The 23,189-nt window shown below is 31.4% G+C and overlaps 1 protein-coding gene across 4 annotated transcripts in view; it reads left to right on the top strand.

Annotated features, from left to right (window-relative positions):
• The window catches only part of LOC107455443 (Na(+)/citrate cotransporter), a 29,962-nt gene extending 7,145 nt beyond the window's left edge, over positions 1-22,817 (top strand). For 2 of the 4 annotated variants that reach the window (XM_087157922.1, XM_087157920.1), the window contains exons 2-13: positions 837-986; positions 2,118-2,233; positions 3,331-3,488; positions 4,598-4,655; positions 5,601-5,729; positions 7,354-7,473; positions 8,542-8,613; positions 10,573-10,680; positions 11,466-11,643; positions 13,872-14,033; positions 16,336-16,473; positions 22,355-22,817. In XM_087157922.1, the coding sequence (XP_087014048.1) occupies positions 918-986; positions 2,118-2,233; positions 3,331-3,488; positions 4,598-4,655; positions 5,601-5,729; positions 7,354-7,473; positions 8,542-8,613; positions 10,573-10,680; positions 11,466-11,643; positions 13,872-14,033; positions 16,336-16,473; positions 22,355-22,504 (1,458 nt within the window). In that variant the 5' untranslated portion in view covers positions 837-917 and the 3' untranslated portion in view covers positions 22,505-22,817. Of the gene's footprint in view, positions 1-836; positions 987-2,117; positions 2,234-3,330; positions 3,489-4,591; positions 4,656-5,600; positions 5,730-7,353; positions 7,474-8,541; positions 8,614-10,572; positions 10,681-11,465; positions 11,644-13,871; positions 14,034-16,335; positions 16,474-22,354 lie in introns of all 4 variants that reach the window. The other 2 variants (XM_087157921.1, XM_087157919.1) reach the window with 1 other exon arrangement.
• Positions 22,818-23,189: the final 372 nt, after the last annotated feature.

Raw genomic sequence — 23,189 nt, 5'->3', positions numbered from 1 at the left:
GTTAAGAAACCAATAAGCATCAAGTAATATCAATATTATGTTTTGATAGTATCAATGATGATGATACTTTTCATTTGATTATTTTTATATGCTTGGAATCGATACTTTATTTTAAATCATATAAAAAATATGGCATAAATAAGTATTGCTCATACGACTCCGTAAATATGCGTCCGCAAATACTTAGACAAATGTAAAACAAATTTGTTGTTGATGTTGTTTCCAATGTCATTTGTCACATTAGCGAGCCTGCTTGGTGAAACCGAGCAAATGTAAGGCAATGGATGTGTTTCTTGTTTTTCAGAGGTGCCATCTATGGCCAAGAATACGTCTTCAGAAACACACACGTCACATCCCGTTTATGGAGCGGACCCATTCATACATCCATTCATTCATCCACAGATCGTAATTTTTGACCTGGATCCGAGAACGAACGATCTCCAATTCAATACCCCCAGAGGTATTGATTTGTTATGGGAACATGGAGGACTTTACCACTCGACAGATTTAACGTGCATCATTCGCCATTTACTACACGGGGAGTCTTCGGCCGGCGGGGTTCGAACCCCCGAACTCTCGGACATGGGCCCAGCACCCTACCTACCAGGCTATCCCATCCTTTTTTGTAACAAGCGTTATTCACTTGTCGAAAGAGATTTCAAGGAACAATCTTAACATCTAAAATTTTTATGCTGGCTAGAGTAAAAAAGCAATTCACATTAACGAGTACTATTGATAAACGTGGTATTGAGTTTTCATTATCATTTATTATCTTGTAAACACATTTTATGCTTCTATCATTGTTTTCTGCTTTACTTAACATAGTCTTGTTCCAGGAAACAAAATGTTCCTATGTTTTAATTTTGGTTGCCTCTTATTGGTTCTTGGAGCCAGTATCGATCGCTGTACCTGCACTTATGCCCGTATTTCTCTATCCCTTGCTGGGTATAGTTAGCTCTACAGATATTTGCTTGAATTACATGAAAGTAAGTATTGACTATATATATATATTTCTCTTACACGGCGACAAAAAAAGCCTCATTACAACTCCCCGAATGGCAACGCTAGAAAATTGACCAATGATTGCCGCTAAAAATGTCACATGCCAAATCTAGCTGAGATGGCTCAACATATAGCTCTTTTAAAAACGGCAACTGAAATAACCAGAGAGAGCATAAGCTAGGCAGAAGTGAGTAGTCTTTGTCGATAGATCTCTATTTTAGTATTTTGTCGAAAGCGTTTTTTTCACGAATTAATATATTACGAATTTATTTGACGATTTTTGACTTATATCACGAATTTATTTGTTTAACTAGAATTTATTTGTTTATGCAGGTTTTTCCATTGCAATTCACTTATTTCAATTTTTAATAGACTTAATTATAGCCAAAATTTTAACCTTTTTAAAGAGATATCAGTTTTAGAAATTTTATCTTAAGATTTTATACTATAGCACATTTCTAAAAGGTTTAACGAATTACATGTCATTTATTTGAATTCAAATTTATTTTAAGGACTTAGTATTTATTAAAAAGATGTTTTTTTTTTTTAAAAAAAAGTTGATATATGGATTTAAATGATTGTTTTGAATTCTTAAAATTTTGTGCATTTGCAATGTACCTAAGTTAGTAGCGAGAGAAGCAAACCATGTAAGATTGTGTATCAATTTTTGGGGGTTGGTGAGCGTTAGTGAGCAGGGGGCGCAGCCCACTAGTTGAGAGAAACATTTTTGCTTTCTTTTTTTTTAAATTTAAGAATAAGAGCTGTCTGTTTCTTCTAAATCGATGCTGTTCTCTCCTTTTTTTTCTTCATACTGTTTTGAATGTATGCTAAGTTTCCTATTTTTCATCTGGTGACGTTGTAGATGGTTTTACCAAATTACATATAGCCAATTTACTATACATAAACACAGTTTTTTCAACAATAGCTACAGTTGTTCGTCAATATAAAGGGTGTATATACAAACTAAATGTCGGCATACTGACGAATTTCTAAACAGTTAAAATCAGTTAAGGATTCGAAAGTCAGCATTTCCATTTCTAAAATTTCTATCAAACGTAAATGTTATTCTAAGTATGATTCGTCTTTATAAAATTTCCTCTCTTTTTTCCATAAAGGAAACTGTGATGTTACTGTTGGGAGGTTTTATTATGGCCGCCGCTGTGGAAGAATGCAAGTTACATGAGAGAATAGCCCTTAAGATTTTACTCACAATTGGAACCGAAATAAAATGGTGAGTTAAAAATGGAAATTTTTTTTAAGTTTGTGATATTTTTGAAAGGAATAAGAACGATCAGTCACATTTTATGGACAGCATTAACCCTAGAAAGACTGAAAGTTAGTGTATACCTAGATTGCCCAAAAGCAATCAAAATGACTGGATAGCAAAAGTATGAATAATGGGTAAAGAAATTTGTTTAAAATTAATTTTTAATATTTTTATATTATTTACAGTAATATAACAAGTTATTAGTAAATATTAACAGTAAAAAAATTACATGTTGTACGAAATTCTTAGTATTTGTGTCATTATATACGTCATTGTTTTTCTAATTGAAATTAAAAGCAGTCAAAATGGCTTCCTTAGGCAATCTAGTTTTAATAACTTTACAATAATCTCTAAGAGAGAAAGTTTTTTTTGTAGCAAAAATTTCCTGAATTAAGGAAGAATTTTGTAGGAAATTATCCGAAATCAAAAATAGGATTTTTTCAAAAATAAAAACAGAAACCTATCAAGGGTGTGATGTAATCACGGTCCTTAACGTAATTTTTAGAATATGTCCAAAAATTAAACACGTAGTATTTTTCAATGACTAAAACAAACAAAAACGCTTTAAAATTCTGGTAAATCAATATCAAAATAAGGAAGATGTAAAAAAATAGTTTTATTGGCAGATGAAACTTGATGTTATTAATAATCGCTTTGTACCACTTTTCTGTATGGATTTGCGTTCCCCGTAAATAGATCATTGAAAGTTCGCATGAATCTATTAAACAAATTATGTTATAAATTCAGATGAATTTGTTCAGCAAAACTTCTTAAAAGTTCCCGAAAATATGTTTTAAAAATTCTTGTTGAAAAGCGGAAACCTCTAGTTTAACTTTGGTCACTATCTTTTTGTTAATTTTTTTTCCTTCATTTAACTGTTCATTATTCTTTTACAGTGACTAGTCTGCTATAGCAACACCTGAAAATCACCCTAAAAACATTTTATTTTCTCAAAATTTGAAAATCTAAAGCTTTTCCCTTGATTCAATTGATGCGATATATATCGATTACCTAAATTGATATGAGTAATAAATGAAATGATCTTTTTTTGTTTGTTTAAGGTTAATGTTAGGATTCATGATTTCAACAATGTTCGTCTCGATGTGGATAAGCATTACGGCCACGTGTGCTTTGATGTCTCCGATTGCAGAAGCTGTGCTAAAAAGGATAAACACACCAATTAAGCGAAATAAGCTACTCAGCAGGGAACTTACAAAGAGTAAAATTACATTTATTTAATTTTGTGTGTAACTTAGAAGATGTTCTATTTACTTTAAAAAAATTCAGTATGAACAGTTCAGCATTTAGCATTGTTAGCATTTGAGCTATAAAATTAAAAAACAGTTAAGATCATAAATTATGAATAATTCTATATAATCATTACTTTATGGTTTTGCTGTGTTCATCTTTGTTTATATTTACTTTTAAGCGATACATAAAAGTATAAATTTGGGTTTTAGCGTAAATAAAATTAAATAATCGAGATTAATATGATTTATTTTAGGAAAAAAAGAACATTCAAGAGGTTTATTTATACAATAAAAAATTGTAATTCCAAAAAGGGACAAATTTGACTGTGAATTGTATAAAGTCCATCTTTAACAAATTCTTACTATTCTACAAAATGAATCACAATAAACCACTATATTTTAAAATTCGTGGCATTAAAATTCCAGCATTGACCTTCTTCCATTGAAATAATAAGGAGAAAAGAAAGGTTGGAAATAGTCATGTGGTTTATTTATGAGGACAAAAATTATCGTGATGTGTGCGGTCTATTATATTTCACCTCTATGGTTAAGCCCATAATAGATAAGGAGACCATAATAAATTTAGCTCACTAGCAGTTTCAGATAGATTTTGTGTACCGCCATCTACTGGCAACTATATTATCATATTGAAATCTACAGTGATCAAATCGAATAGCGAATAAATGACATTGAAGTAAAATCTGTAAAAGCTCTGTAATAGTTTTAGTGTTTAAAGCATTATGTAGTTTTTTTTCTCTACTCCAGAGTAACAGTTACTCCACAGTAACAGTTATGTGAACCAATCTATAAGTATTTTTATAATATGAGAAATTAAAGTTCTACTAATAAATATATAAAATAACAATGATTTTTAAAAAGGAAGAAAATAAATTTCGCACAACTTTTTGTTAATGGAAACTGCAGTTTAAACTTGTATTTTGTAACTTGTATGTACTACGACGTATGTTTTCAGAGGGTAGTTTTAGTTTATGTCCGTATAAACAACAATTTATTATTGATCACTCTTATGAGCAATTTATTTATATAATTTAATCGATTTTTATTTTACAAGACTTAGAAGGATCAGACACATCTTTAACTGAAAGTGTATTAGACGACCACGAAAATGCAGACTTGTAAGTATTCTAAATGAAGTCTTATTTTTTACACTAAAAACTGTTATGCATGTTCTTTCTTAAGAATTAATAAAACACTGCATTATTTAATGTTACTCTGATACTTTCAAACCAATGTTACAACTATTGATTAATGGTGTGTTACTACAGTATTTGACTTGAGTTATTCATATGGCGCAGTATGTCCTTTTTTGGACTTTCCTTTCGCCATTCAACTCAACTTGAGTTATTCATAAATTGAAAGAAATTGAGTGTTATGTTTGCATAAAGAAAATAACAAATAAAAGTAATGAGTTCGGTAACCATAAAATGAAATAGAAATATCAGGTTTTAAGTTTAAAAACTAAAATTAAAAAATAAAAAAAAACTATTTCGACTTACTCTGTTTTATGGGAGTGACCATGACCAAGTTACATCGAACGGGAAGTCTTAAGAAAAATATTTGGTGCAGTTCATGAGAAAAATAGCTAAAAATCCTCATTTTACTTTTAAATTTACCAAATGTACAGCAACCTGATATTGTTAAAGTCATAAAATACAATAGACTAGAATATCTAAGACTAGACCTCTGATCTTTTACTAGACCCCTGAGGAACAGAAAACTAGGAAGACCCCTCGGTTGAATTCCAAGATATTAGGATACTACTGACTCAGTGGAGGACATTCATATAGTAAATTAGAGAAATTGGAAGACCTTGGCTGCAAATAGGACCAAATGGAAAAGACTACTTGGAGCGGACTTGGACTGAAACAGGCCGTAGTGCTTTGATAGAAGAACAATGAAATAAGCAATAAAAATAAGAGAATGCAGTTACTTAAAGAAAAACGTGTTTAAAACCCCTTTTTGATTCAATTATGATTCTGCAAAATCAAATTACATTGTTACACCATTCTATAAAAATATACTAATTCTATACATAATTCTTTGTTTTTTTTTCCTTCCAGCAAACATCTTGAAAGCCACACCATCAGAGTCACTCTTTTCCTAGGTATTTGTTATGCAGCTAATTTAGGTGGTACCGGTACAATTATAGGGACATCCACAAATATGGTGTTTAAAGGAATGCTTGAAGAGTATGATATAATGTTTTATATCCTTACATATAAGTATTTTTTAAAATCAGATTCATTTCACTATGTTTCTTTTAGTATAAGAATTTTTACAAAGTTTTTTACTAAGTTTTTATATACACACGTTAAATATTAGTGTTCGGTGAAGATTCAAAAAGCAAATCAATCTTTCCAGGCTGGGACGTCACTTTAGCTGATGAAACACAAAGTTAAGTGACTTTTCCTCTGTGTCACTGCGTGTATATAGCGAACCTCCTGGTTAGTTAGTCCATCAGTTTGATGTCTGACAAAAGTCATAATCTTAACTTTATCTAAAAATGGCAGAAATAAACTTAACAGAGGGCACCGCGTATTTGTCTCTACATAATTCACTTGATGGCAGCTCTTCTCAAGTTATCTATTTTTTTTCTTTTTGAATATATAAATGAAGACTCCAACTTACTGTGAAAATTGCTAGCTGCCGATTTTATAAAGCTGGAGTCCAACACTTTTTAAGACTGTGAAAATTCTATCATCTCAGAATTCTATAAAACATTTAAACAGATACAGTAAAAACTAAAAGAAGAATCCTTTTCAAACATTTTCCTTTTGTCTGCAAATATCAGGGTTCGCATCCCGGGCAAGGCATGGATGTTCCTTATTTCTATGTATTATCTGTCATTACTGTGGGAATAACGTTGGCCCACCTAATATGGTGCCCCTGAAAGAGTGGCCTACAAATCTGCCCTTCAGATACCTGTATGACGAAAGGTAATTCTCCAGGTGGGCATTGGAAAAATATTTTTGCAAATTTTTGTTCCTAAATTGTTTTAACTGCTTAATACTTACAAGGGAAACTAGGGAAGTGTGACTCGCCAATTTTGAAATAAACTAGTGGGGTGTCTGCCTTATGAGGAATAATTTCAGGGGGCAACATTCGTTTTGGCCCATAGAAAGTCCTGTGAGAGATAAAAAATAATTCAATATATAGGAAAATCGGTATTTTATTACTTCAATGCAGACTATTAGTTATTGTAATTATCTCATACTCCAATTAATTTTGTGGTACTTTCACGTACTATATAATGCATATTTTTTGTCAAAATGGATTTCGAAAATTTTATATATCTGTAGTTTTTCAGAAAAACCTGTTAGGTTAATTTAAAAAAAAAAAAAAAATTGACATCAAATTTATTAAATTTTTTTTTTCCAAAAAATATTTCAAATTAATTGGAGTATGTAATTACAAATCAATTAATTAATGATTAATTAATTAGTAATCAATTAATTAATGATAAAGTAATTAATTTGTTGATAAGTAAATCAATTAATTAACCAATTAATTAATAATTCATTGGAGTATGAGACAATTTCAATAACTAATAGTCTGCATTGAAGTGATAAAATATCGATTTTTCTATATGTTGAATTACTTTTTATCTCTCACAGGAGCTTCTATGGGTCGAAACGAATGTTGCCCCCTAAAATTATTCCTCATAAGGCAGACATCCCACTAGTTTATTTCAAAATTGGTGAGTCACACTTCCCTAGTTTCCCTTATTAGAGAGATTGAATCAAATAATGTACTTATCTTATAATTGGTTTGCAGGAGAACTGATTAGTTATATATTTTTTCTCTTCTTTCTAGACTTTATCCTGAATGTAAAGAAATTACTTTCACAACTTGGATGTTTTACAATATTCCAGGAATGATTATATGCGTTCTTATGGGTTGGATATATCTATGGATGATTTATATACGATGTTTGTAAGTAAGGAAATTATGCATTTAACGTCTCTAAAATTCTTATAGAATTCTTAACAATTAAGGTAATCTTAATATCTGTTATTATATAATTTTTCCAGATAAGGATTCCTAAACTTAAGATGTCTTTTTTTATATTATTTTGATTTGAGTTTCATAATTCTGAGAACAAACCAGTGGCGTAATTTTTATGTTTGAAGAGTTTGCGATCATAAACTCACAAATGACACTTTTTCTCAAGGATATATTTTTTAAATATTAAACTTTTATTTAGTATTGTCTTCAGATTGGTATTTTAGAAGTTTTGGAAATAAAATTCATAGAAGCATGTAAATGTTCCTTAATGGAATTTGAGGTAATTATCGCCAAATAAAGATTTTTCAAAGAGATTCTTAAAAATTCACTATGTTACCTTAATTTATATTTTTTCAGAAATAATAAATAAAACAATTTTACTAAAAGCATAATAACCTTAATGCAAATTTAATCTCTTTTAAATTACCTTTTTTCTAAAGTGAGGTAGGAAATTTTCAAAATTTACTTATGCCGAATTTTCAAAACTAATTGGAATTTTCACTTTAAAGATTTTTAAAGGGACTAAACAGTATCTGTCTTAACGCTATACGTTCTTTCAATACATTTTAATTCTTTTAATTTATAAAAAACGTTCTAAATTTTTTTTATTTTCTGCGAATTGTTTAAAATTTACCTGAAAATTGTGAAAGATGCCGAATCGTTAGAAAATGGGATGAAGGATATCAAAACTAGTTTGATTGCCCGGTAAAATTCGATGGTGTATCTAGTAATCACCATTTAACTCTTCTCTATCTCGTTTATAAATCAAGCAGGTTTAATTGTTTTCTGTCTTTCCTTCCTCTATAGTGATTTGCTCATGCATCAATATCTATGTTTCAATGTTTTTGCATCTCCATTAATTCATTGTTAAATTACGACTCCTCTATTTATTTTCTTAATTTATATATTTGACAAGGATTCGAGCATTATTTATTTACAGTGGGGAACACTTTGGGTACATTGTTGTTGAATATTTACTTATTGTTGTTTCAATAGGAAACATAAACCTTCTAAAGAAGATTTGCACGAGATCATATCAAGAAAGTATGCTGAACTGGGAGCTGTTACGTAAGTAGTCATAAATATAAAAAGTAAATTCAACAGGTTTAAAGATTTGCAGATAAGGCTGATGAAAGACTTCTGAATTGTGCTCACAGGAATGCACAAAAAATCGTAAATGAAGTAAATTAATAACATTTTTGTCTGAAAATGTGAGAGATTTTGTCTCTGAAAGACGTATTTGGTTTCATTTAAATGACGTTGCTGTCGTCGTGGGTCATTAAAGCATAAGGGGTGAGATTTTTTTAGTTTTCTAGTGGCGCCATTTGTGACCAAGAATTTGATTTCTGCTACCCCCATACGTCCACCCATTCATAGGGCATACCCATTCATACATCCATTCATTCATCACTTTTGTTCTGAACCAGAGAACGATCAGTCTCCAATCCACTACCCCCAGAGGTTTAATTTGTTATGAGAGCAAGGAGGACTTTGTGATCCGACAGATTTAACGTACACCAGTCACCATGTACTACACGGGGAGTCTTCGGCCGGCTGGATTCAAACTCATGAACGTGATGAGTCAAATGATGAAAAGTAAATTTCATCTGTCAAGAAGTCGTTGAGACATACAATTACATAACTGCATCAAGTGCAAATAAATAAAGAATGCCATTAAAATGATGATGAAATAATGCACTTATTGTTAAAAATCTTTTGTATTCATTTTTTATTTATACTAATCAAATTTATTAATGAATATTATACCTTCTTGGAACGTTCGCTTTCCAAGGTGGAGACCTAGATTCGAATCCCAGCGATGCCTGGTCGTACATTGTCCACAGTGGTAGACAGATCTTGGTTTAGAATCCCTTTACCGTCGATTTAACTGAGGGGAGAAGAGATTATTTCTTCCTTTTTCATGCAACGCAAATACGGGTTAGTTCCCTCAAAAGAAGAAAAAAACAACAACCTCTACTAAGAGTGGTTTGTTTCAATGCCAGATCAAAGGGTTCTAGTATCATCTTTTATAATCGTCGTTGAACAGCCGACTCAATTTTTGGGTTTAAGACTAATGTTCAACTCCGTAGCCTTGTAATTTCGAACCCTACCCAGAAGACAAGGAAACTCCTGGATCAAGTACTGGAAGAACTGCTCCTTCGTGTAGGACTTATTGATGGAACAACTCCGCATTTGTGTTACAAGGTGAGGAAAACCACGAAAACTTCCCACGGTTAAAAGGGACTCTCACACAGGATCCGTCTACCACTGAGGATATTTTACATCAGCACTGGGATCAGTGCGAGCCGGGTGCAGAATTCATATCGACCATCCATCGCTGGGATTCGAACCCGGTTCATTTCAATGGAAAGCGTATGCTCTATCCACGGAGCAATTGGGTTCAAAATTAAAAAGTTGAGTAAGTGAACATTGATTGCTCTACAGCTTTCAAGACGCTCAGTTGCGTGCTCGAATCCCGCCATATCATAGATGCATCATTATACTTTTTTTCTCTGAACTCTGCTATCTATTTTTATATTTGAAAAACACTTATAATTGCTTTAACGCTTATAATTGCTTAAAACGCTTATAATTGCTTAAACTTTTTGTAATTGAGCGCACAAGACAGCACACATCTGTGTAGCAATAAATTTGCATAGTGTTATCCTGTTTTTGGTGGAAGCTTTTTGAAGGTCTACTAAGGATTTCGTGGTAGCGTTACATGTGTTTTTCTAATAAATTTTGTGAAAGATCCTTAGTGAGAGAAATAAATACTTCTTTATAAACATACAAGGAAATATTTACTAAGGAAGTTTACACGTTCTTTACTAAATTCAATCTTGTAATAATACTTAGAAACTGTGAGGATTACTTGATAAACTCATGGAATTTACAGGTCCTAGTTAACTGCAGTTCTTTTTACAGTTTAAGAACTAACTTGTATAAGGACTAAAGAAAAATCTTTTAACCGTTATTCATTTAAGAAAAGAAGAGGGAAAAAAATTAATGTGCCCAACTTTATTTCAGGTACCACGAAGCTGAGGTTGTGATCTTATTCTCCGTTTTAATTTTACTATGGCTGTTCCGAGAGTCAAACTTACTGACAGGATGGATACATCTGATTGGATCTGATAAGTAAGCATATCATTACATACAGTTAAAAATAATAATACAATAAGTATAAAAAAATTTGTGCTGACAGGCTCGGTACATCTGATTGGATCTGATAAGTAAGCATATCATTACATACAGTTAAAAATAATAAAACAATAAGTATAAAAAATTTGTGCTGACAGGCTCGGTACATCTGATTGGATCCGATAAGTAAGCATATCATTACATACAGTTAAAAATAATAAAACAATAAGTATAAAAAATTTTTGCTGACAGGCTCGGTACATCTGATTGGATATGATAAGTAAGCATATCATTACATACAGTTAAAAATAATAATACAATAAGTATAAAAAATTTGTGCTGCTGACAGGCTCGGTACATCTGATTGGATTCGATAAGTAAGCATATCATAGCATATAGTTAAAAACAGTAATATGAATGTAAAAAATTTGTCTTGACAGGCTGGATACATCTGATTGGATCTGATAAGTAAGCATGTCATAGCATATAGTTAAAAACAGTAATATGAATGTAAAAAATTTGCCTTGACAGGCTGGATACATCTGATTGGATCCGATAAGTAAGCATATCATAGCATATAGTTAAAAACAGTAATACTCTGAATATAAAAAATTTGTCCTGACCGGCTGGATACATCTTACTGGATCTGATAAGTAAGCATATCATAGCATATAGTTAAAAACAGTAATGCTATGAATATAAAAAATTTGTATAGGTCAAATAGCTGATTTATTTATTTAAGGGTGGTTATTAATTAGTTGAAACTTATTTTCTTTTTTTAGAACAATTGGAGATGCCGTACCAGCTATTGCCATTTCCTTCCTGGCTTTTATTCTACCATCCGATATTAGAGATTTGAATAGTCGACCCATATTAGAATGGAAGAAGATTCAACCCAAGTTACCTTGGAACGTTCTTCTGATTGTCGGAGGTGGATTCGCATTGGGTGACGGTGCGCAGGTAAAGTTAACAATAAACTAGACAAATCAGTTAAAAGTACAAAAATTATCGAATTCTACGATTTAACTAGGCATTCTATAGAATAACGATTAATTGATCGTTAAAATTTGAAATGCGGCACTCGAAAGTTCTTTGAACCTGTTCTAGCTGTTTTTCGTCAGTTATGAACAGCTTATAGCTGCTTTGCAATGACATGTGTGTGTACACTTTATTCCGGGGTTTTTAAACATAGTTATTAATATGAGTAATAATAAATTTTATCATCTGCTTTTCCTTATCATTTATCAATTAATCATCCGCAAAAGGGATAAAATGTATTTTTCGAGAAAGTTTAGATATTTGTGATAAATTAATTTATAAAATAACGTTGAAATTGTTTTTTTCTTACTTTAACGTCTATAATTAGTTATTTTATAGAATAACTAGGTAAAATATAAAATTTTTCACCTGTTAAATACTTTAATTGACTCGTCTAGTTATTTCGTGAAAAATACCTATTCTATGAAGTAACTGCATTTTACACTTTGACGGCAACATTATATATATTAAAAATAGATAACCCCCTCGAATGTAGATTAAAACTATGTCACTGCATGAAACTCTACATTTGTCCACTTTATCTTGTTTTAACATTGTAACATTACTGAGGGCAAGCAATTCATTGTTGAATAGTAAAGAAGCAATGAACGTGTCACCCCTTTTCAAAAATTTGCAATAAATTATTCACAAGAAAAAAAAACTAAAAATTTCGTCATGTAAAACTAAAGCAGTTATAGTTAAAACAACCGATGAGAAATTTAACAATGATGACAAATTTAACGATGAGAACTTCAACAACTAAGAATATATCAAGCAAAAAATTAACAAGAAAAATTTTAACGACAAAATAGAAATATAATCGGTAATAAAAAGCGTCTTGGGAGAAGAAAAATTTCAATCAGCGTGAGTTCTCTGGCCGATTGCATCGGCTCTTCATACAAGAACTGCTTTGCGCACGGCTATGAAGAGTCTCTCTTGATTGGTTAAAAATTATGCCGCGGTGTAATCGACATGCCAGGTTCAAGTACCAAAGTTTGAAACCTGTTGAACCTGTAACCATCTCTATCTTCAATGCATTCTCTGTAATCGTCTTCCTGAAGAATAATAAACAGAACTGAATTTCAAGTGGATGAAATGTATATATGCCATTGTAAAATGTTGCTCTTTCTTTCTGCACATAGCTGTACACTTTTCCTTTGTTTCACGTCTTTGATTATAATCCTGGATGCTTTTAATTTAGTTGTTAAAATGTTATTAAAGTAATGTCTAAATTTCGCATTTCTTCTTTATTATCTTTGACGATTGATCCATTTAAAATGCAGAATTTAATAAACGCAACACTATCTCGCCAAAATTTCACTGTAAAACAAATGTTCGAATTGACTTCTAATATCATTTCTGTTTTCTGATTCTCGCCTCCGCGGAACATTCTACAAAACAAGATCCAACTAAACAAGGCTAACACATGATAAGACCACGCTCTCTTTCTCAATATAGATAAAATATCTGAGAAAGATAAACGCAAGAGAAAACTGATATCAAGTGGTCCAAGATACATCCTGATTAATCTCGTAACACACGATAAAGATACAGAGTGAAAAAAAATCGCTAATTAGAAGCACGAGGTAATTTAGGCTGAAGCTTCTGTTTCCGTGAAAAGACGAAATCATATACCTTTTTCCCGCTTTGACATGTAATGCTATTCAGCTATTGCGGCGACAATTCTTCAAAAACTGCCTTGTTTTTCGTAGCTAAATGATTCTAATTCTTCGTAGCTGAGATTGATAAGACCCAAATCTCTATCAATATTATTTTTCCATTGTCTGTTCCCGTCTCACTACACAATCCTTAAACTTAATTAGAAAAAATACAATCATTAATCTGAAATGCAAGCAAAAATCTGGATTTTTTTAAACCCAATTAAAACTAAATTTTCATTCATTATTTTAAATATCAGAAACAGAAATTGATCTTAAAAACAGGATGATAGTTTTAGAATTTACATCCTGCATTGTTAACATGAAGCACAGCACAATAGTTGAATTCAGCACTTTATGCATTTTATTTTCAGAAATCTGCAAAAATTGATCGTAAAAACAGGATGATAGTTTTAGAATTTACATCCTGCATTGTTAACATGAGGGACAACAAAATAGTTGAATTCAGCACTTTATGCATTTTATTTTCAGAAATCTGGCTTGTCGAAGCTGATTGGTGAATACCTTGGAAGGATGCGAATGTTTCCTCCATCAGTTGTTGTGGCAATTATGGTATTCATAGCATCATTGGTTACAGAGATCATGACCAACGTTGTTACGGCAACCGTTTTACTACCTTCTTTCAGTCAAATGGTAATCATTCTCAATACTTAGAGGTTTTTTTCTAAACCTCCACTTGAATATGATTCATTTTTAAAAATTAGAATAAAAGTACATAATTCATAGAACAAAATTTGGGAATCTAAAGTGAAAATTTCTCTACATTAAAGAAATGCAAGAGCTACCATAGCTAGCACTATCACTATTTTTGTTTGCTTACATTACATTTTGTTGTGCAAAAATTATGAAACTTAGAAAATTGAAATTACGCGCAAGTTGATAGACGAATGTACGGAGATCGGAGCATATGATGGAATAAAAGAATTTAACATTTGTTAATTATTTAGAGAATTATTAACTGTTAAACTTTAAGTAAAAATATGTATGCAAGCTTTAAGAAAGCAAATACAGAGTTGAAATTAAGCGCGCCGAAAGTTCATTTTTATTTATAAACAGAAAAACGAGTTCAAATATTATTAAAATTTTAACTGCTTTCGATGAGTACGATGGAATAAAAAAAAAATTAAAATTTTATTTTTAGTTCAAAAATTTCGAACAATTGAACTTATAGCGAAAAACATTACAAACATTATTTACCTGTAATATTTATTTATCATCATTTATTAGTATTATTCTGTGTTATTATTAGTTTTGTGATTTTGATTCTTACTCCAAATTAAAAGCCTTAAGTCCAAAAGCTGCTCTCTTCTATTATAAAGAAATCCCATACTATTAAGTTACTATGCAACATTTTATGTACATTAGAAAATTGAATATATTTACAATTAGTTTCAAATATTTAGTGAAATTTCCTACCATTGATAGCCGAGAAAATTTATTTGGGTTAAATTTCTTCCAAATTGAATCTGGAACTCAAATCTGTCAAACCAAATCTGTCTTGACTGATTCAAATATTTTAGGATCTTTTAATTGAATACTTTTCATTTTTAACGTAAAACCTTACTTAGTGCATTGAAACAAAAATTGATTACTTGTCACTCTTGGGGGGGGGGGGGTATCCATCCTGACGAGCAGAGGGAAAAATTTAAGTAAGTAAATATTTATCATATTTCTAGAGTAACAGAACCTTTTATAATTCATAGATATTGGCCCTATCTTATATTCTTTATTATTCTTATATTCCCCGTTCATTATGTTTTTAATTCAGCCACAACAAACTATAATTTTTTTTATATTCCAGTTTGATGAATTACTCAGAACGGGAAATTAAAATTGAAAATATAAATAAATGGAAATAAAATATAGGGGAGATTCTACAAAAATCTAAGACGCCAGTCTTGTTTATAGAGATCGGATCGGCTTAAGATAGAAAATTGCCATTTCTTTAAACTTTTAAAGCATAATTTGTACCACATATTTCCAAGCATACAAATAAGATTACTTACGTACAATTTCCTCCAAAAAAAAAAATAAAATTTCCTAAAATTCACTTCTCTGGCCTATCCAAAAAATTTTCTTCAACTTATTTAAGATTTTTATCCCCAACGTCTCCATAAAGTATATTAATAAACTATGAGTACTTAAAGGTGCAAAAAAAATTTTTTTGAAACAGTTTAATATTTTAACTCACCAAGTTAGTTAACCATTTAAAAGTTTATCACAAGATTTTTCTACTGTTCTCCCGGTGCAAGAAATTTTTCTATAATTTTTAGGATAAGAGAGCATATTTTTAGCCTTGTATATTACAATCCTGTTTACTCACATAATTCTTTCGGATTGATAAATTTCTTTGGAGATAAGACTTACCTGACGTTCTTATTATTGATTTGAAGTTCTAAACTGAGGCATGTAAAAAAAATTTTTTTTCTTCACATTTCTGTACATTTCTATTATACGTGAAAACATTTTTAAAAAAAATAATGCATGTTATGTGTAATAATGGGATGATTCAAGTAAAAGAACTTTCTTAAGCCTAAATCTGTCATTATTAGAACTCAGAATCAATAAGAATGTCAAACACCTGGCATTTAAGGCAAATGATTAACTAATTAACCAACATCATTAAAGTGAATTGCCTTTTATTTTTGTCTTGTTTAGAGCCTTATAAAGAGGTAGCATGATTTTTTTTCCAGATTTTTTAAAACACCTGCAGTTTTTAAGAATTTGGAATTTTGAAAATGTCAAGCTTTTTGGAGAATAACTATAGATCGAGCAAATCTATCACAAGCCACATTATTTTCTACTTTTAAAATACCTTTCTCATATATTGCTTGCCAGTAATTTGTAGCATTTTAAATTTCTCATATACTTTTTGATTGATGATGCATCAATATAAATTTGTATTGATTTATCGTTTTCTTTATACATACCTTAGGCAGTAGGTATGGGAGTGAATCCCCTGCTTGTCATGTTGCCGATTACAGTGGCTTGTTCTTATGCCTTCATGTTACCAGTCGGTGGTCCTGGGAATGCAATATCTTTCGAAAATGGTCATATGAAGACGCAGGATATGGTAACATGAACTTTCTCTTACATCATTTTATATATTGGGTGTACAAATTAGTTCGGTCCGTTTTTTTGTGATCAAAAATGCATTTATTTCAGAACAAAATGAACAGATTAATCAAAAAAATTTCTCGTCTTTTGAGGCGATCCAAGTTAGGAGCCAATTTTCGATTTCTGCAAAAGTGAACTGGTGACCTGCCAAATCATGCTACATCCGTCGGAACAACCAGTAATCAGAAGGAGCAATGTTCAATGAATACAGCGGGTGCGGTAAAATATCTCACTTGAGCGTTTCCAAATAATTTTTTATGACTTTTGCGACATCAGGCTGACCGTTATTAGGCAGAAAAATAACTTTGTCTTGTCTTTACTCGTATTCCGGCCGTTTTTCTCGTAATGCAAGGCTCAAACGAATCTATTGTTGCCTATACCGATCTCCCGCAATGGAATCACCAGGTTGCAGCAGCTCATAGTATTCAAAACTGTTCACCATTTTTCATTCACCATTCTTGAAGTGTCGAAACCGTTCCCAACATGATTTATCAGTTGGAGCATTATCACCATAAATTTCTACAAAAATTCGATGCGCTTCAGCTGCACTTTTCCTCCAATTAAAGCAGAAACATAAAACCTCCCACAAATGGTGCTTCGTTACCACAAAACTTGACATATTCAACAAAGTAAAAAACAGGTTTTTTGTATGAAACTCAAAGCAATATAAACTGAATATTATTCACAGATGTTTAACCTCTCTGAAACCACCGAAACCAGCTGTCACTATGAAACATTCATAACAGCAGAGCCATCTCTTGAAAACGAACCGAACTAATTTGAAATAATTGTAAAATACTTCCACCCTCACTTTTAAACACCTCAGAGGAGTCTTTTTAAATAACTATCGATTAAAAGTAATAAAAATGTATTAATTTACCTTTTTTTTAAATATACATTTCGGTCAATAGGTTTAACATAATCAATTAATAGTTAATTCTAAAATTTATTTTACAATAATAAAATAATATAAGGTTTTACCTATTTTACAACGTCTTTGTTAACCGCTTCCGTGGAACCAAAATGTAGTAAATATCTTTACAAGCTTGAGTTCTCAGTTTTTAAACGGAGCTCCGAGCCCGATGGCAATAAATATTAGGTACAACTGATATGAGTTTAACATTAATAAGTAAATAATAAAATATTTCATTATTAGAGATGGAGCTACTTCCGATTAATCATGCTGCTATGAAAGGAAACATCCATTTTTAACCTAGGTGTACAATTTTTTAAGTAACTCTTACTGAATATTAATAAATTAAAGACTATTGAAATAAAAATTCAGACTCCACAAGAAAATTGAGTGTTGAAGGTACTCTTTTATGAACATTTTATGCAAGTTAAACATAAACTCATCCAAATAACGTTTTTGTTTTTTCTCTTTTCTTGTTATTGTTTCGTTTTTCCCTGGGCACAATCGGCTTGCTTTATCAATTTCTAGAAATTTAAGTACATTTAATCTCGATTTATCTGTTAAATCTTTTTCTGATACAGATTTAAAAGTTTCTTGCTCTTTTTTTTTTTTGCTTCAAGGGTCTTCTTTTATTTTCTGTCTAGCTTGTCTCATACTAAGTTTTTTCTGTTCCCTTCTCTTTTGCATTTGAACATTTGATTGCTTTCTTTTTTTACATTTTGGTTTTGCCATTTTTCTCCCAAAATTTGAAGAGAAAAAAGTGTTAAACATCACAGAAATTATGTAGAAAAATTGCCAATATTTACTTCTCCGATAAGAAAAAGTTAAACTTAATTGATTTTCTTTAACACTAGATTGCCTAAGGAAGTCATTTTGACTGCTTTTCAATTTCAATTTGAAAAACAATTATGTTTATAATGACACAGCTTCATAGAATTTTATGACTTTTTGTACAACATATAGAAGCGTTTATTAATTATTGTAACTGCCACCCCCTCCGTCATTTCCGGTAAAAAAATGTGTATTATACCTATATTGCCTAAAAGCAGTCATTTTGACTACTTGGGAAAGGCGGGATAGCCTGGTTAATAGGGCACTGGGCACAAGTCCAAGGGGGTCGTGGGTTCGATCTTCTCCGGCTGAAGACTTCCCGTGTAGTAATAGCTCCTCGTTCCCTTTGAACGCACTTCAACGTAATAACCGTGAGCTGCACACGTGTCGACTTAGGATAGGCCTGCTTTATGCAGTGATAGTCGTTCTGACACGTTGTTCAGTTGATTTCTTTTGCGCTCTAAATTCATGAAAGAAATGTCGAATAGAAGAGAGTTATTGGAAAAGCTAAAGAACATAGGTGAAGAGTGTTCCGATATAGAATCAGATGCAACAAATTGGGAACTATCATCTGAAGATGAATCGGATTATATTCAAAGTGAGACATCTGATGTTGAAGATAGCGATGAAGAGGCGATCACCAACGATGAAAATGAAAGTATCATCAATGTGTCCAGGAAAAGGTGTAGGGTGCTAAGTAGTTCAGACTCTGATGAAGAAACTGATAACACCTTTCAAGAGACCGAAACAGCTGCCGATGGTACTGTGTGGTTAAAATTTGACGAAGGTGGAATTTCTGGAAGGTTACCATCTACTTGTGTTTTCAAAGGTGTGAAAGGTCCAACAGGCTAAGCAAAAAGGAACATTATGGCAGATAATCTTGTCAGTGCATTTTCGTTGATAATAGATAACTATATTATCGAACATATAAAAAACTGCACAGAAGAAGGAGGCCGCCGAATTTTGGGGAACGATTGGACAACAACATTACCGGAAATCCGTGCATTTATTGGGATTTTATATGCTCGTGGAGCCTACGAGGCAAAAAATTTAAAACTGAGTTATTTATGGTCAGCAAAGTGGGGTCCCGAATTTTTTAGAAGAACTATGGCCAGAGATAAGTTCAAGCAAATCCTACGATTTATTCGTTTTGACAAAAAAACCGAAAGAAGTAAACGTCTCCAAACAAATAAATTTGCCTTGGTTTCGGAAATATGGGATAAATTCATTGAAAATAGTCAATCTTGCTATCAACCAGGGCAAAATATAACAGTTGACGAGCAATTATTTCCGACAAAAGCCAGGTGCAAGTTTATACAGTATATGCCTAATAAACCCAACAAATTTGGCATCAAATTCTGGCTTGCATCAGATGTTAGTAGCAAGTACGTTTTGAATGGTTTTCCTTACTTGGGGAAAGATGAACAACGACCGTCTTCAATGCTTCTCAGTGAACACGTTGTTCTGAAACTTGTCGAGCCATATACAAGCTGCGGAAGGAATATCACGACCGATAACTTTTTCACTAGCATGTCACTCGCGACTAAATTATTGGCCAAAAAAACAACACTAGTTGGAACTATTAGAGGAAATAAAAGAGAACTACCCAAAGCAGCCAAACAAACGAAGGATAGCATGCCTCGTTTCTCCACTCTCCTATATAAATCACAAAAGTGTGTCCTTACAATATATAAAAGCAAACCGAATAAGAGAGTAGCTGTTCTAAGTTCCAGGCATAAATTTGTGAAAATTGATAAAAGTAATAAAAAAATGTTACCGGACTCTATTAAATTTTATAACAAAACAAAATTTGGAGTTGATATGGCGGATCAAATGGCCAGAAAATATACAGTAAAATCTAGTTCTCGTAGATGGCCCCTCCAAATATTTTTCAATATTTTAGATTTGGCTGCTATAAATGCTTGGATCCCTTACAAAGAAGCGACAGGAATACAAATGCAACGAAAACAGTTCTTGTTTCAATTAGCAGAACAACTTTCCACCGATTACAGAGCTGCAAGGCAGAAAAATTCATCAGAACATGGAGACCCACAAAGATCAACTGCAACATCATCAAATACAGCATATTCTAACAAACGCAAAATTTGTCAAGTACGACTTTGCCACAAAAACAAAACAAATAATATATGTGAAAAATGTCAAAAATATGTTTGCGGAAGATGTACACATAAGAAGATTTCCACTTTCATTTGCTTAAAATGCTCAAATAATGAATAAATTATTTTTTTCCGAGTGAAGTAAGTTTTTTTTTGTTAATACTTATTAATAACTTGTTGTATGACTGTAAATAATATTGAAAATTAATTTTAAACAAATTTCTTTACATAATAGTTATTCTTTCACAATGCAGTCATTTTGACTGCTTTCGGGCAATATAGGTATATACTAAGTTTCCGTCTTTCTAGTGTTAAAAATACAAACAAATTAACACATTTGTTCCATTTTATCAATATCCAAATATCAATTAAAAGAAAATAGTTTTTTAATTATTAAAATTGTATTATGGTAATCTAACACATTGTCTCTTCCATTGACTGTGTCTTCTCCTCCGTGGACTTGGAGACAAAAACGAGTTCCTGAATTTTACTGATTTTTAATTTTAAAGTTACAAAAATGGGGCAGTTCTTTTTATTAAATATACTATTTTTGCCATCTAAAATTCATCTATCAAAAATAAAATAATTTTCTCGTACCTTCTTTATGATGTCCACGGAGTATACGGTGAGAACTTTGCCATACCCCAATTGAACACAACAATCCAAAACTGACACCAAAGAGAGCAAAAACAATTGATAGTTAACATTAGAAAATTGAATGGTTACCTTTCCCAGCAGCTGTCTTATAGGGATTTTGCATATGCTGCCCTTTATTGCATATTTACCTAACTATTGATTGTCCATGGAGGGAGATTTCATTTTTGAGGGACAAAGTTTACTAGTAATTTATTTTATAAAAATAAATTTTTTTAAAAAAAACATTAACTATAAAGTTGCTATAAACATTTAACTGGGTAAAACTACAAAAATCATTAAAATAACATTTAAATTGTTTAACAGTCATTAAAAATTATTTTGTGTCACAGAAGTAGGGACGTCCACGGAGAGGATTTTGAAGTTATGTTTATTAAAAAATAAGAATGAAAAATTAAATACATTTAGCAAAAATGCATATAATTTGATAGTTAGAAATTTACGACAAGTGATGAAGAAAAATATTAAGAAACCTGCTGTATTTCCTAATATTTATTACAAAGGGACAAAAAAAAAATCACCTTTTTGTGAGAATGACCCTTATGTAGGATATTAAAAACTCTAAATATGTTTTTTTTCTCTCTCTGAAACAAATGTTGAAAAACTTCCAAATTTAGAGTTGTTTTTTCGGTATAACTTGCTGTATTTTTTTTTCTTTAGACTTACTCACTTCCATTAATCAGTGCTACATTTCTAATTATTCCTTATCATTGTTTTTGTAACTAATATAACAGGGGGGCGGGGGGCAACCTGCCCCGCGCGAGCCACATGCTGCTCTTTGAAGGATTATTTGTGGCGCTCGATAAATGTACCCGAGTCCCCTTTTCATTTTTGTGCTAATATATTTAAAAAAATTATCATCGTTTCGTATGTGGTTCAAAATGTCTTTTAAATTACTGACAACAAATATGAAAGACTAAGTGCAACGTTGTAACAAATTTAATTTCCGTCCAAGTTAAGAATAATATGTCACATCGAAAACTGCGCGAACGAATATAAACAGTGGCATTATCGTCCGTAATCATTTTATTCCACTTTAAAATTCGTGAAATCCAAACGCCGATCAGTATTAACTAACCAGCATCTCAAAGAATTACTGAAAAGTGCTCTCAGCACCAATTATTCACCAAATTTTAAAGAATTAGCAAGAGAAGTAAAATAGATGTGTTTAATTTAATGCGTATTTAATTGCTGCTCGCGAAAAATTTTAAAATTTTGAAAAATGGCTCGACTATCAAGGAGCTTGGACACCCCTGTAAATATAATACATTTATAATTAACTGTTATTAATGTCTAGATTAATCGAATCTATTTCATTTTAGGTCAGACCCGGAATCGTCATGAATATAGCTTGCTGCTGCGTGCAAATTATCATGCTCAACACGTTGGGCGTTGTTCTTTTTGACCCATACACTTTGCCGCCATGGGCAAATTTGACAAATATGTTGAGCAATAGCTCACTATCTTCATGAAATACATCTTTCAGTGCAGCTGTTGAAGAATTCTGAATGAACAGCAGGCTTTCAAAAAAAAAATATATCTCCTCTCAGCAAGAAAGTCAGATATCACATGTTATCTGAGATTATGAGATAACTTAGTGGCATGCTTCATATTGAATATTTTGCTTACGTCTTAAGCTGTCTGATCCAGGATTTTCTATACTTCTTGACAACCACAAGTACTACCAGCCATATCTACTACAAGGATATATTTTCAAATTAATATTATTTTTGTTGTATTCGCTATTATGTAAAGTAAAATAAAATTCTGGATTTATTTTAGGAATAATTCCGTTTGATAACAGAGATTGACTGAAAACGGAGTTTGCAAAATTGTCGAATTCAAGTACCTCGAAATAATTTCCTTTGATTTTTTTTTTCGTTTCAAAATTCTAAATAGGTTCTTATTCTCATTGTCGCTCTTCGAACTTCTGAAAAAATGCACAAACATTTATAAAATTTTATCACTATTTTAACTATTTGCCACCCTTCATGTTCTAAATATATTCAAAATCCTTAAGAATTCATATATATTTATTAAAAACATTAATAAACTTAATGATGTAAAAATGCATGTTTTATTCAACAATCTTTTCAGCGATGATTATGTCTTTATATTTTATTTTTGTATGAAAAAGAATGATACCATTCTGGAGTA

The sequence above is a fragment of the Parasteatoda tepidariorum genome, chromosome 2 (assembly GCF_982258835.1).
Source record: "Parasteatoda tepidariorum strain Cologne lab strain chromosome 2, Ptep-v5.0, whole genome shotgun sequence".
NCBI lineage: Eukaryota > Metazoa > Arthropoda > Arachnida > Araneae > Theridiidae > Parasteatoda > Parasteatoda tepidariorum.
The sequence above is the reverse complement of the archived record's forward strand: the minus strand, read 5'-3'. Positions and strand labels throughout refer to the sequence as shown.